Source organism: Notamacropus eugenii, chromosome 1 (genome assembly GCF_028372415.1).
Source record: "Notamacropus eugenii isolate mMacEug1 chromosome 1, mMacEug1.pri_v2, whole genome shotgun sequence".
NCBI classification, from domain to species: Eukaryota; Metazoa; Chordata; class Mammalia; order Diprotodontia; family Macropodidae; genus Notamacropus; species Notamacropus eugenii.
Window position 1 is genome coordinate 574769335 of NC_092872.1, and position 16570 is coordinate 574785904.

Consider the following 16570-nt stretch of genomic DNA (forward strand, 5'->3'; position numbering starts at 1 on the left):
AGCTTCTTGAGTAGAAGTATGATATGGTCCTGCCTGTGTTTTAGGAATACCACTTTGACAGATATGGGGAAAATGAATTGGAGAGGAGAGTCAGGAACACCATTTAAGAAGTTATTTTAATAGTCTGTGTGAGAGAGCTAGAATTAAGATGATCATGTGAGTAGATAGAATTGGATAATAGAGGTTAGATTGTGGAGTTCGAATGAACAAGATTTGGAAACTGAGTGTATATGAGGAAGAGGGAAAAGTCAAAGATACCTCTGAGATTGTGAACATGGGTAACTAGAAGAATGAGTGGTCTCAACATAAATAGTAAAGGTAAGAAAATGGAAAAGTTAAATAAGGATTGGGTTTGAGGTAATTTGCTTTCTACATGTTTAAATTGAGGTGCTTATGGACAAATTCTAGTTGGAAGTGTCTAATATGAGACTAGAGTTCATCAGAGCAATGAGGGCTAAATTTATTGTTCTTGGTGTTGTTTACATAGAGGTGATGGAGAGTATAGAAAGAGGTAAAAAAAAGTCCATTGCAGAACCCTAGGTTCTAATTATCCCATTGTATACAGCCTCTGTGTGTATTGTTCTCCTGATTCTGCTTTCCTTGCTCTATTAAATTCATGTAAGTCTTACCATATTACTTAGAATTCTCCATGTTCATTATTCCTTACAGTGTAATAGTATTTCATTACATTCACATGCTATACTTATGCAGCCCCTCCCATCAATGGGTGCCTACTTTCTTTCTAGCTTTTTGCCACTATTAGAAGTGCTACTTTGAATATCCTGACATAATAAGAGACTTTTTTCCTGTCATAAACCTCTTAAAGGGGATAGCTAGTTCTGTGTGCATGAACAACTTAGATACTTTTTTAGAATGATTCCAAAATATTTTCCAATATGAGTGAAACAATTCATAACCTAATACCAACAAGGTATTAATGTGTCTGTCTTCCTAAAGCCCCTCTAAAACTAATTATTTCTGTCCATTAGAATCTTTGCCACTTTGATGAATTTAATGTGATATTTCAGAGTTGGTTTAATTTCTGCTGCTTTTTTGTCATGGAAGTAAGTAATAGAGTCAGTCCTACTTTACATCCTAAGAAGGAGTGTTTCAGGGGGTTCAGGGAAAGGATAGGTAGGAATCTGTAACAAATTCTTCAGAGGAAGTAGTCTCTGGTGAGATAAGGGATGTTCAGAAATGAAGTGCTGAAAATACAAAGAAAAATTCTAGTGAGAAACAAAAATCATTTTTCTGAAGAAATTAATGAGGATGCATAAGAAATTCACTAAACAACTTAAGATTTTTTTTTAATGCACAGATAATAGAAACAACAGGTAAGAGAGGATAGATATATGAATGGAAGAGACTATAAAATTAGTGTAAAGAGTGCTCAAGCTGCAAATAAGCTAGTTGTCTAGGAAAGCCAAGGACAACAAAGGGGGTTTTAGTGATTTTGGGAGAAAAGGGAAAAATTGCAGAAGAGATAGGACCTCACTTAGGGGACAGAAGGATAATAATTGAGAAGACAGAAAAGATGACTTTAGCTATGCAAGTCTTACTTTCCATCTCTTCTCTCTGCCAAAGAAAATGACCTTTGCTCAGTAAATGAAAGAGCTAAAATGACAAAGAGGGGGTGAAAATCAGGATGTGTAAAGAAATAGAGAGCACCTAGCTGCTCTTGATTAATTCCAGTCTCCTGGCCCAGATGAATTACTCATGCTGGTGCTGCATATGTGATTGCTGAGACACTGTCATTAATGTTTGAAAGATAATGGAAATTTGGAAAGGTACCAAACAATCGGGGAAGGGCAAATGTCTAAATTTTCAAAAAAAGAAAAGAGAACAACTTACAAACTATAGATCAGTGAGCTTGATTCTGATTCCTAAGAATATGATAGGTGAACAACTGAAGAGCGATTGTTTTCTTTGCCAAGAAGAATGACCTTTGTACCAGAAATTTAAAAAAAAAATTGTTATCAAGGGGTTGATACCCAAAATAAGTAAGGGGATAGTAAGAGAGCCTTAAGCACTTCATAAAGTCAGATCATATGGCATAGATGAATTACATCTCTGGATTCTAAAAGAACTGATACATATGATTGTTGAGCCACTGGATAAGGACTTAGGTGCCCTGCTTATCAGTTATACAGATACCACAAAGCTGGGAGTAAAAACTAACACAGTAGATGACAGAGTCAAGATCCAAAAAGATCTTGAGAGACCAGGGCGGAATCTAATCAGATTAAATTCAGTGGGTGTAAACTGTTTACTTATATGCCAAAAAAAATCAACTTCTTAAGCACAATATGGGGAAATTATTGTTAGCAGTTTGACTTTTAAAAGAATCTAGGGGTTTTAATGGGTTGCAAACTCATTATGAGTCAACAGCTGAGATGTGGAAGCCCAAAGTGTTAAAAAGATCTTGAGTTTCATTGCTAAATGAATATCCTATAAGGTGATAATCCCTCCTTATATTCTGTCTCCTGGTCTGACCTCATCTGGAGTGCTGTATTCAGTTCTGGGTATCAGTGTTTAAGAAGAATATTGATAAACTGGAGAGTAAGCTCCTTAAGGGCAGACTGTCTTTTGCCTCTTTTTGCGTCCCCAGCATTTAGCACAGTGCCCAGCCCATTGTAAGCACTTAATAAATGTTTACTGAGTGAGTGAAATATTTCTAGAGAAGGGCTACCAGGATGATAGACATTGAGGCTATGGTGTATGAGAATCAGTTGATGGAATTAACAATGTTTAACCTGGAGAATAGAAGACTAATGGGAAATTTATGAGAGTATCTGAAAGGCTACTATGAGGAAAAATTATTAAAATTGTGCTGCTTTACCCCAGAGAGTGGAGTTGGGAGCATTGAGTGAAATTGCAAAATGTCAAAATTAGTCTGGGTGTCAGGAATAACTAACACAATTAGAGCTACTACAAAGTGAAATGAGTTGCTTCACATGGTAGAAGTTTTCAAGCAGAAGCTGAATGACCATTTGTTGGGTATGTTGTTGTGGGATTCCATTCACTATGGGGTGAAAGAGATGATTTCTGAGGTCCCACTGAAGTTATGTGATTCTCTGATTTTGTCCTGTCAATTTGTCCTCAACTTCTACATGTTTGTGTTCTAAATCTGTTCCTTTACAGAAATACTACCATTATGGAATAATTCTTTATTTGCTCTGAATTTTTCTGCTGTCTCATTGTCCTTTTGATTTCTTTTTTGGTAACTATAATTCCTTTTAAAATTTCTATTCTTGTATCTTTCTTTTATTTCTTTTCTGAAACGTTTTAGACTTCCTTGCAGGTTTGCAGTTATTTTTGGGAATCTTGTTCTAGTTTCTATCCCTTTCCCTAGGGATATATAAAATAGGACTACAGGACACAGATGAGAATAGTGAACCTGTACGACTGCCTTCTGCTTTATATTTTTATAGCTTTATTTTGGCACTTTTTTCTTTCTTTTTTTTATCTTTCTGAGGTGGAGGCAAAGAACTCACTCAACATCTTGTCCAGAGTCTCCAGCCTTTCTCTTTGGCAAATATACCGCCACAGATCAAGTATCTGAATGTAGTTCTTACCATGAGAGTTAATGCAGAGCATACTGTTTCCAGCACGTTGCAATTGCATGGCAGATAAATGATGTCTGTAGATTTGTCCCTGTCTGTTTATATTCTGCTTTTTTAAACCTTCTTCTTTTTCTTCTTCTTCTTTTATTTATTTATTTATTTATTCATTCATTCATTCATTCATTCATTTACTTATTTATTTTAGCAAGGATAGTGGATGATTTGGGAAAGGAGGAAGAGTCTAAGTAGAAGTGAGAAAAAACTTGAGTCATTGTCTTTTTCTGAAGGAGTCTGGTGAAAGTACATTAAATAAATAAATTGCATTTAATTTTTTTAAACCATTCACATCCTGACTTAGTACCAAAAGGGTTTTATTATGAACAAGTTGTCCACTCATTAAAAATAATAAAGAGACATTCATCACATATTTTCTTTGTTTGAAACACTGTGCTAACCACTGGTGGTAGAGGTGGGGGACCTTTTAAAAAGCTGTCAGTGTAAAGGAAGACATCGTCATTATCAGGAAGATAAAACACATATATCAAAAAATGTAAGACAGCTTATGAAATAACTAACATTCCTAAGAAGTGTTTTCATGAGATTAGGTTAAACTGACACCATCACTTTAATATATGTTTGTCTGTAGGATCAGAAGTAATAAAGGGTCAAAGCCTTGATTCTTTTCTTTAGGAAGGAATCAAGGCCACCCAGATATATCACTGGATGTCTGACTCGAGATGTAAGGACAGAGCCTGCATATCAAAGATCAGTGTCCTGAGTGCACCTTATATTTTTATAATATTTTAGAGCATTATTAGTTTTATTATTATTTTTATTTTATTGGTTCAATTGATAAATAACTTAAAGGTGATAAACACAATACCAAGTTACATTAAAAATCATAAAACAATGCTATTAAATTACTTTTTCTCTCCCTAGCTTCCCCTAACTCCTTAGTATTAGAAGAAAGCCTGAGAACAGGAAATGGAGTATAATGTTGCTTAAGATCTTGTTAGAATAAAGACCATTTGGTTTTGATGGGTCCAAAAAATATCTCTTCATTATTTTTAATAAGTGAGCACTCATTCAGTTATTTGGTTTCATTTCAGTTGCTTTGAATTTCTCATTTGTGAGTCTGTTCTTAGAATGTTTCCTTTCTGCTGGCCATAATTAGCAATAATAATTACTCATTCACATTGATTAATTCTTTCCTCCTGCCCCACCCTCACCCAGCTTGCCAACGTTTCAAAACCTTAAAACCAAAATGCCACATAGTATGGAGTAGAGCAGGTCAGCAGAACACAGTGAGATATCTAGATCATCTTTATCAAAAACAAGGGTTCAAGCTTGAGCTGATAATGAACCTAGCAGATATTTCCTTTTTGCTAGTAAATTAAAACAATATATTTTTGGATTCTTAGATTCAATAATTGTAGCTGTTTTTTGTTTACCTTTAAGAAATTTTCTCCTGTTTTTTCATGAAAATGTTTTTAATGTAGAAAAAAAAGGATCTTCTTGATTTTTCTCAATGTATTTTAGTCATTATACTGCCATCAGCAAGCAACTTAGATACAATGACATTGTTTATTGCAATACAAAGTGTGCTCTGTTTTTGGCAGCACTGAATCCAGAGGCAGAAAGGGAAATTTTATGAACAAAACCATTTTTCCTGATTTGTGCCAACATCAATGAGGAGGTGTTCTAAAAGTCAGTGGAAAAGAGGAGGAAATGCCAGTTAGGGAAATACTAAATTGTTTGCCTGAAATTAAAAGTTCTGAACATTAATGTTTAGTCCTTTGGAAATAATAATAGCATGGTTATTCTCTTTTCATAAATGAGGACGCTGAGTCCTGGATAGGTAAAGTGACTTACCCACAGTGACACAGTTATTTCAACTTTGACTTAATTGCTCTTTCCACCTACGTACCTTGGATGTCTCTATAATACCTAACACGTACATAGTGCTTTAAAATTCAAAAAGCATTTTGTGTTCATTATTTTATTTGGTCTTAGCTTGTCTTTCTTGCTGCTAAACCACCAAAGTTGAAGACCATGATTAAAGGAGACTCATTTGTTGTTATATTTGATAAGTAGCTCAGAAGCTAGTAAGTTTCACTAAGAATTTAATAGGAAATCAATTACTCTAAACACCAGGCAAGGTAATTGATTCAAACAGTATTATTCCTCAATATATTCAGCCTCATCCTAGCTAATCCTCCTAGTTTTATCCTTGGTTGACTTTGTGGTATCAGAATCACTTGTTTCAGGCTCCTTTTTCTTTGTTAAACAATTCTGAAAGGTCTCTAGTTTTGAAAGAACATAATATGATGCCACAGGCTCTTGGGAATCTATATTGCATCCTGTTTCAAATGTTGCACTGTTCAATTAATGGCAGGATATATATAGATTCAGTTTATAATACTGGTTTCTACATCCAGAGTTTTCAGTGAAATCAGTCCCCTCCTACCACAGTCTGGCAACATCACAGGCAAGGTAGGTGGAAACAGCACTGGAATACGTCAGGAAGCAGGTGCTTGATTCCTGGTTCTACCACTAACTACCTGGGTAGGACCCAGGACAAGTCATTTCATCTCTTCAGGTATGGTTATCCTCATCAATAAAAATATTTCCCAAATTACTTTCATGCTATCTCTTCCTCTCACAGAGTAAGAATAAAATATTTCAATATTTGTGATAGTTTTTCCCTAAAATATTAAATGCAAAATTATGTGTATATCAAAAGAAGATGATGGAAAGAATGCTTTTCTTGCCACTATCTGAGACCTGATGGAACTGTTTGAAAGAAACCTTGAGTGAGGAATCCTGTGAGAACAACCAGGCAGCACATGGGTCAGAAGAAGGTAGTAGTTAGTAGGGAATGAGTGAGCCACAAAGAGAAAAACAGGTATGCAGGCATATAAGCATATGCTTCTACTGAAAGCAGATAGGGAAATTTGCCTTTGGAAAAGTGTGGCTCGTTTAAAAGAAATATCATAAGTAAAAGGGAGAGAAGAAACACTAGTATTTGTTTGAAGATGTAGACATGTAAGGAAATCTAAGAATCAGTAGGGACAATGCAATGGAGATCTTTTGTGTGACGATAAACAAAACCAGAAACTGAATGTAGACACTGGAATATACTGCAGACCACCTGGACAAATAGGAAATAGATGAAGAATTCAGGAAATAGATCACAAATCTGGCACAGATGTATGATTGTAGTAATAATGGGGAATTCCAGTTATCCAGATATCACCTGGAACCCCCTTTTTTTCTCTCCCCAATACAGAGTTACTAATAATTTCTTGATTTGCTTAATGAAAATTTCATCTTTCAAAAAGTAGAAGGAACAACTTGGAGAACTTCTGTTCCAGATGTGGTTTTCAACAAGGAGGAACCCAGTTAATAGAATAGAAATGACAACAGTTTGGAGGAATAACTGACAATCCCATCTTAGGATTTGGCTGGAGGAAGAGGGAAGACAGTCATGGTACAACATGAGCCAGAGATGTTGGGAAAAATCATTTCAAAGATTTTAGAGGAAGGATATATAGAAACCCATGGACTGAAATTTTTTAGGGAAAGTTAGCCAAGTAGGGATGTGAATAGCTCCAGAATGAAATATTGAAGACACCAAGAGGGGAGTTAACCAAAGAAACCAATGTAGTTGTACAGATAATTATTTGCCAACCAACTTATATTTTTAAAAGACATGTACAAAAGTCAAGGACAGGAAGTATACTGAATATAAAAAACATGGCACAAAGCTGTAATAGTAGTTTTGGCAGCACTAAAGCTCAGAATAAACTGAAATTGGTGAGCAAAGCTAAAAACAATAAAGGTGGGAAAAGGCATGCTGAGTTATAGTGGGGAGAAGAGAAGAATTAAGGAAAAGATAGGTCCATCCTAGAGAACTAAATATTTAGAAAGTGTATGACAACAGGTTTCAAACCTTTGAAAGGCTAATACAATGTATTCAACTGTATTAGGGACACATTTAAAGTGTCCAAACTAAATGTAGTGGCTTAACACTGCTCTAACTAAGACTTTGGGGATACCACATATATGGATAATAAGTCACATTGATATGACACTTTAGATTTTTCCCAGTGCTTTAAACAAAACTATAGGCACAGCAGATATTATTAATCTCATTTTATAAAGGAGGAAATATACTTTGAGAAATTATGTGACTTGCCTGTTATCACAAAGCTAATAAGTATCAGAGGCAATTTGAATAGTCTTCTGGACTCCAAGTCCAACACTGCCATGTTACCCAGAATGGGGATTAGACTTTTCTGCTTAGCCTCAGAAGGTAGAAGTAGGAGAAATGGATGGTAAGTAAAAGAGATCAAAAGAAGAGAAAAAAATGTTTTAATAGTTACAGCCATTCAATAATGAAATATTTTTCATATGTAATAGTGAGTTTGCTAAAATTGTCATACATTTACACAACATATTATGTGTATGTACAATTTTTTTGCATATTTTCCACATTAGAATCTTAACTTTTTGAGAACAGGGTCTATTTTCTTGCCTGTGTATCCCCTATGCCCATTTTGTAGTATTTTGTAAGTGTTTAACAAATAGTTGTTGACTTTCACTGGAAGTGTTCATAGACTCTGGATGACCGTAGCAAAGACAGGATTCTTATACTGAGTGTAAGCCTGTATTAGATGATCTCTAAATTCTTCAGACACTCAACTTAGTGATTCTTTTGGGGAGCGTGGGACCAAAATAACAATAGGGTCTTATATTCCAAAATGTTTCATCATAGTATTCCTAAACTCTTTATGCAAATACTTCTAGACTCATTTTACAAATGAAAAACTGACATAGCCAAGTAAAATGGTTTGCACACTATACTATGAAAAGGCTAAGTGCCAGTGGGCTCCCAGGTGTATGTCTAAATTAGAAGACCACACAGAAATATGGACACTAAACTCCTACCTCCTTGTGCGCCAAGACCTGTCAAAATGATTTTTTTTAAGTTGTCATAGGCATTGCTCCTATATAGCTCAGTTTACTGCTACTCTCTTTTTTAGCCAGATAAGATTAATGTTATTCTAACATCTGTCCTTATATTTATATTTTATTGGGTGTTTAAGGATTATTCATATAATTTGACAGTGGAATTTCTGGATGTGGTTATCTTCAGATGCCAAGTAAACTTGGATAAAAATCATTTATCAAGTTTGTGTTTATTACAGTCAGGAATTTGGGGCTGTAGTGGATCCCTAGACGCAGATGCTTTGGCTTGTAGCCATCCTTGAGCTGTCAAATGATCCTTTGTTCTCACACTTGTGTTTGTTCAGTGCTTTAATATATTGTGTCAGGAGACCACTTGCTAGAAAATCATGATGTGATGCACTGTTTTCATGCAGAAGGGGCAGGTCTTAGTTATGTTTCTACCAGTCAGAGAATCTACAACTTTTTTGTTAGGGTTTTTTTTCCCTCCATTTTGGTAGTTAACTAGTCTGTTTTCCCTTTGCAAAAATATTTAGATTGTTGAAGTTTAACTATATGGCAGATCAGAGCATAAGAATAAATGAATGAATGGATGGATGAATGAATGAATAACTAAAGGGGCTTCTATTTTGGGTGGTGGCCAGGAGTTATTGAGAAAACTATAGAGGAGCTGATCTGAAAGTGTTCTAAGATTTGCAGTCCCCAACCAGGAAAGCACTGCTCTAGAATGGAAGTTCCTTTAGGGCCTAGTCTGTGGTGTGGACAAAAGGACAATTAGGAGGTTATGGAGTTTGAAGAAAGAAGGAAGTTAAAGGTCCCCAACTGCTTTATCCTTTAAAGAGGAAGTGAGAGATCTTCCCAGCAGGTCTGGGTATGAAATTATTTTCCCTGCCTCCCACACTAAACAATATCCCAAGAGAGTTCACTCAAAGAAAGTGAGGGGATTTGGTTGGGGGTGCTTATTAGCTAAGCATTTGGAGGGGGGTGTTCCCTCCAGACCAGAAGGATGCCTGACTCTTAAGTAAAATAGTTTCATTCCTGGCACCAGTGGCTCCCCTCATTTCTGTTGTGCCCAGTGGAACTTGCCTTCCCACTTAAGTAGCTACATCTGTTCACTGAGGTACAAAGATCCTTAAGTAACTATGCCATACTGACCCCTTACTCAGTGTTCTTTCACATAGCAAGAATGAGCCCCAAATACACTTGTGTTCCTCCCTCAAGTGCTGAAGCCATAGCCTTTGCTACAGCCCTTTCAGTCTCCTGCCACGCTACAGCTAAGGCATAGTCTCCTGTCACCTACTACTTTGTATGGGGCCTGTGATTGGGGTCTTTTCTCTGGAAGCCCTCTCAGCCAGCCCACCAGAGCCAGACTGCACCAGAAAGTTACAAGAGCAAGGCCTGATTATTCTGTTCTCAGAATCTTTCTGTTCAAAGACCATCTGACTTATAGTCAAAATCCCATTTCAATTATTAGTCCTTGTCATCCCTTCCTTGGTAGCTAAATATTCCCAGAGCTCTACTTCCTCGAATGGAATATGGTGTTATATACCTCTCTTTCCCCGTTATATTCCTCTGTTCTACATAAATGTTAAATAATACACTAGCTAGAGAAGATGAAAAGAGGCTGGTGACCTTTGTTTTCCCTTGTCACAACATCTCATAGCCTGAGCTTTTTCTCAAGTCTCTACAGGTTTGGGAGAGGTAGACCACTAAAAGTATAGCTTAAACTTGAAGACCTCAGCACACCAATATGTTAACTTTTGTATTGCATGCATTATGCTGTTAACACAATCAAAAGCAGCTTTCTTTTAGAAATCCACATAAGCCTTTCATGTGTGTGTGCATGCACGTGCACATATCACAACCAGATCTGCTTGTATTCCATCACACACCACAGTGATTCTTTCATGTCTGTCAAAGAGAGTTAGCTTGCTCTATCTCTCATGGAAGTGAGGTAAGGAACAGGAAGGAGAGAGAAGGCAAGGGAAGGGAACAAGCACTGATTAAGTGCCTACTATATACCAAGAGCTGTGCCAAATACTATAAATATTTTCTCATTTTATCCTCATAACAACCTTGGAAGGTAGGTGCCATTATTATCCCCATTCACAGATGAGAAACCTGAAGTAAACAGTAGTTAAGTGATTTTCCCTGGGTCACACAACTAGTATTTAAAGCCAAATTTGAATTCAGGTCTTCCCAACTCCAGATCTAGTATTCTATTTACTGTGCCACCTAACTGCAATTTGTCATTAATTTCTTGACTAACATTTCATACTCTATGGTGAGTACCAACAATCTATTTCATTACTTACTCCTCACTTAAATAATAGTTAATAACATTAACTAGAGATCCTAACAAAATGAGTTATTTTGACCTCATATATATCAGTGACACATTGTGGAATGAAACCGATGACTGCAATATGGCTTTTATTATTCAAAAGAAACAGGATAGGCCAGGAGGTGTAGGAGGGGGTATGGAGAGAGAATTGATTTATATATTAAGAAGATATACTCATGTGACTTTATATTTTTATTTGTTCTCTACATACTTATATATGTATTTGTGTTACCCATTGGGATAAAAGTACCTTGCAAGTAGGAATGGATGATCTTGTGAGTTCCATGAAAGGAGGGAATGTTTTGTCCTTTGTATTTGAATCTCTAGCATGGAGCACAGTGCCTGACACACAGTGGATACTTAATAAATATTGGTTGATTTGTTAATTGATGTGAGGAAATCCAGGAACCAGTGGGGGAAATCTTAATGGAGAGAATTTGGGTAAAGATAAAGTCAGGAACACAATCAACATCATTACTGTATTACACCATAGATCATGTTAGAAACAGATCCCAAACCTGGCACAGAGGCATGATACAGTAGCATTAGAAGATCTTGATTATCCAAACATCTCCAGAGTCCCTGCTGTCTTTCCCATGATCAGCTCATACTTTCTAGATTTAATAATAATCTCATGTTTCATAAGATAGAAGAACCCAAAAAAGGAAATTCTCTTCTGAATTTGACTTTTACAAACATGAAGTAACTGACTACTGGGTTGGAAATGATGGCAATCTTGGGGAAAGTGACCATTCAATCTTTGTGATAGAATAGCAGAGGAAAGCTGGTATAGTTGGACAAACATACTAAATTTGGGGAGCACAGTTTTCAAAAAGTTCAGAGAAAGTCAAATAGAATCCCACATTCTAAAATTCTTCATGCAATATAAGCCCAGAAGTGATGTAAATATCTCTAGAATAAAATTCTGATGACACAAAGGGAAGCAATTCCCATAACAAGAAAAAGTGATATTGCCTAAAGGGATGTATAACTGCAAAAGGAACTAATCAAACAACTTTTAAAATGGAATATAGAAACAAGAATAGCAAATAAGTTGCCCTTTAAAAGAGTATCAAGATAATTAAAGCTCAGTGTTAGAGGATAAGCCTCACACTTGGACTCTGTTTTTACAGGTTTGAAATTGGGACAGAATGAGCCAATTACATCAGTCATTGACCAGCTAACAAAAGGAGATTTACTTAGCCCTAACAAAGCAAAGATATGTAATAGAATACAGTGGCATTTTGTGTGTCATCCCTTGGCTCCATATGAAAACATGTCTGAGCAGCAGGGCAGGCTTTGGTCTCTTACATTATCTTCAGACATCCACCAGGTTAAAGGGGCCCTGATTCCACATGGGCGGAACTTTTTATGACCAGAAACATTTGTGAAGGGAGGCAGGGGCTAATCAGGTCCCAAGAATAGTTTTGTCATCTTTTGAAAAATAGGTGAAGGGAAACTGTGGTAAAAACTGGCCCTATCTCACCCCAAATAAACTAAGATTGGGGAGGAAAACTAAGAACAACACAAATGAGTTTTTAGCTATGTTAGGAGAACAAGGAAGATTAAAAAAAAAAGATATGACCCATGCTCAGGATGAAAGTGACACTTTTTGTTTCCTCTGGGAAGATAGTAAGAGAGATTAGTAAGTTCAAGTCCACAGACCTGAGTGAATCTTGGAAAAAATGACCACTCTGTCATAGATTTTGTGGCAAAGAAGTGGAGAATAGCTGTACCAGGGGAGGGGAGCCTGTGGCCTCAAGGCTACATGTGGCCCTTTAGGTCCTCAGTGTGGCCCTTTGACTGAATCCAAACTTCACAGAACAAATCCCCTTAATAAAAGGATTTGTCCTGTAAAACTTGGACTCAGTCAAAAGGTCGCACCCAAGGACCTAGAAGGTCGCATGTGGCCTCGAGGCTGCAGGTTCCCTGCCCCTGAGATGGACACATTGACCATACCTATGATATTTATACCCAGGAAATTGAAAGAATTGGCAGGTGTGAAAGCTAAATGACTTCTGAATGATTTCTGAAAGATCATGGACAGTGGGAGAGTTTTCAAAATACTGGAAAAGGGCAAATATCTTGATTTTCGAGGAAAGAAAGAAAAGTTGCTGGAGCCAGCAAGCTAGACCCAGTGAACTTCAATTCCTGGAAAAACTATTGGATAGATTATTAAAAGGGTAGATTATTAAAGGGGTAGTGGTTAGAGGACTGCTCTTGAAACTAGCAATACCTGGGTTAGAGTCCCATCTCTGACACATACTGGATGACCTGTGGCAAATCGTTTCATTTCTTAGGGCTCTAGGCAACTCTGTTAAGACTGTATGTAAGTCTCAGAGAAAAGTATACATCTGCATTGGTAGAAGAAGTTTCCATGCCTTAGAGATGCTATTGCCAATGAAATCACAGGTTCAGGTCTTATCCCTATTATTTAAGGGATGGTTAATGAATAAAGAGGGAATAAAGCCGTGGTGACACAAATTCAGCATGACTTCATCAAGAAAAGGTCATGCAAAAGTAACTTTATTTTCCTTTTTTGGCAGAATTTCTATTTCAAGGGGATGCTGTAGATTAAGATTATCTAGATTTTAGCAAAGCTTTTGCCAAGTCTCAAGTGGGAAAGTATAGAGATGTCGGCTAGATAAAAATGCAGGCAGGTGGATTTGGAACCAATTGAATGACTAGATCCAAAGAACCGTCATGAATAGTTCAATATCAATTTAGAAGGAAGTCTCCAATGTAGTCCTCCAGGGGTCTTTGTTTAGTCTTATGCTCTCTAGCTTTTTTTTTTTTTATCAGACTTGGATAAAACCATAGATGGTAGATTTATCATATTTGCAAATGACACATAGCTGAGAGGGATAACTAACATTAATTAGCATTCATATTTTAAAACATCTTGAAAAGCTAGTTCATCTACATCTTATAAAATGAAATCTAATCAGGATACAAGTAAAATTTTGTACTTAGGTTAAAAAATTCAATTTCATTAGTATAAGATGGGGAGATGTCAGTAGGTAACAGTTTTCTCTGAAAAAGAACTGGTAATGTTAGTGTATTGCAAGCTCAGTATGTATCAGCAACGTGGTAGAGCAGCCAAGAAAGGCAATATAGTCTTAGGCTGCACTAAAATAGACATAATGTCAAGAACAAAGGAAGCAACTGTCCCACCTAACTCTTCCAGAGTCAGACCATATCTGGAATATCATGGTCGGTCCTCATTTTTGAAAAGACGGAACAGTAAGTCCATAACCTAGAGATCATCCAGAGGAAGACAAACTGCATGGTGAAGGGCCTTGAGATATGCCATATAAAGATTAGATGAAAGATCTGGGGATAACTAGCCTAAGAAAAGGGGTACATGATAGCTGTCTTCTAGTAAATCATGTAGAAGGCTGCTTGGACTTGTTCTGCTTGTCCAGCAGAGAACAGTGTGGGAAGGCACAAAGAGACAAATGTAGCCTGACTAGAAAGAAAAACTTGCTACCAGTGCTGTCCAAAAATAGAATCAGTTACTTCATGTGGTGGTAATTTCCCACTTGTAGATCTTCAATTGAAAGCTAACAAACAACTTGTCTAATATATTCTAGAGGATATTTTTTGTTCATTTATGGTTTAAACTTGATAACCTCTAAATTCCCTTTCAACTTTGAGATTCTCTAATTCCAATTCTAACACTGATGGCTTTCAACCCCAGTCAAAAGAAATCAAACTGTCCTTCTTAAAGAAAGTCAAAGGAAGTGTTTGCTGCCACCTGCCAACCCCAACTGGGTTCACTTATTGAACCACAATGACATCTCAGTACCAAACCAATAATTTCCTCATTAAATATTTTCATAGAATCATAAAACATTAAGGCTTGGGACTTGATGGGACTTGAGGTCTGAAAATTCGAGAGCTGAAAGGAATCAAGTTAAAACAACCTTGCTAGAAGTCTTCTTGGAGAGTTAATCCAACCCTATCCTTTACAGAGGAGGAAAGTGAGGTCCAGAATCTACAATCATCTACTCAGCAAATGATGAGCATCTCCTGCATGCTGGGTACTCAGTGCATGCAGCTACGTAAGGGCAGAGTGAAGACTGGGACCCACAATTCTGAGCCTCTACAGTTCTCTAGCCACTGTAGCATGATTTTCTTTGTGTAGAGTTAGGAACATCTTCTTTGTTAAATGAAGGTGTCATTCTGTGTATGCATGCTTACACTGTCATTTTACCATGTGACCATCCTGAATAATTAACTTCTCTTCTTCTTCTTCAGATTCAATCACTCAACACAAGATCTGTCCCTGTGAAAACTACCTAATGGCATAAGGAAGAAGTAATTATTCAGCATTTGGAAGGCCACTAGGAACAACTTACAATTTTTTTTTTTTTAGCCATTCACATATAAAATAAAATCATAAAGTAAAAGAATTGGACAGATGAATGATAAAAGAGTTTTGTGCACCTTCACCATATTTTTTATTACATTAGGTAATAATTATTAGGTAAACAGACAACAAAGTGTAGTTTGGTAATTCCCTGAGTCTTAGATATGAGGTTGGGTTAACATCCAAATTGTGCGTTGGTATATTACGGATGCACTGATATCTTGGTCCTAAATGTGATCAGTGTTCGAAAAAACTTTTAAAGAGAGCATCATGCTGCTAAATAAGATTGTAGATTTTAATAAGTCATGGAAAAATAACTATATAATAGCAAAAAAACTGGAAATTGAAGTGATGCCCATCAACTGGGGAATGGCTGAACAAGCTGTAGTATATGATTGTTATGGAATATTGCTGTGCTATCAGATATGATGAGCAGGCTTATTTCAGAAAAACCTAGAAAGACTTACATGAACTGGTGCAAAGCAAAGTAAGCAGAACCAGGAGAACATCGTACACAGTAACAGCAATATCATACAGTGATCAGCTGTGAATGACTTAGTTATTCTCAGGAATACAGTGATCCAAGACAATTCCAAAGGATTCAGGGTGAAAAATGCTATCCATCTCCAGAGAAAGAACTGATGGAGTCTGAATGCAGATTGAAACATACTATTTTTCACTTTCTGTTTTTTTTTTTTCCTTTTGGGTCTGCGTCTTGTTTTACAACATGACTGATGATGGCAATATGTTTTGGATGGTTGAACATGTATAACCTATATCAAATTGCTTACTGTCTCAGGGAGGAGGAAGTTAAGGGGGGGAGAGAGAAAATTTGGAACTTAAAAATTTTTTAAATGTTAAAAATTGTCTTTACATGTATCTGGGAGAAAAATAAAATATTATTTTCAAATTACTACACAAAGCATAAAGGATCTCTCCTTGAGGACAGGAATTGTTTTTTCCCTCTTTTTGTATCCCCAGAGCTTAGCAAAATGCCTGGCACATATTAAGTGCATAGCAAGTGCTTAATAAGTTGATCGATTTCATGGGGGAAGAGAGAGTGTAGAACCGTGGTGCAAGAATTCCCTTCAGTGAAGATCACAACGCACTCATGACAGGATTATAGATGTAGGGGTGGAAGGGAACCTAAAGGTCATTTAATCCAACCCCCTAATTTTATACATGAAAAACTGAAACTCAGAGAAGAGAATTGATTTGCCCAAGGTAATAAGTTGTAAAGCCAAGATTTTGAATGTAAATTCTTGGGAATGCCTGAAGCATATAAACATTAAGTGACTAGGGACAGCTCAGTGGCACAGTGGA

The 16570-nt window shown here is 36.6% G+C and overlaps 1 protein-coding gene across 4 annotated transcripts in view; it reads left to right on the plus strand.

Annotated features, from left to right (window-relative positions):
- Window positions 1-16163, plus strand: part of MCPH1 (microcephalin 1) — a 300799-nt gene extending 284636 nt beyond the window's left edge. For all 4 annotated transcript variants that reach the window (XM_072634374.1, XM_072634372.1, XM_072634375.1 and 1 more), the window contains one exon: window positions 15136-16163. In XM_072634374.1, the coding sequence (XP_072490475.1) occupies window positions 15136-15188 (53 nt within the window). In that variant the 3' untranslated portion in view covers window positions 15189-16163. The remainder of the gene's footprint in view (window positions 1-15135) is intronic.
- Window positions 16164-16570: the final 407 nt, after the last annotated feature.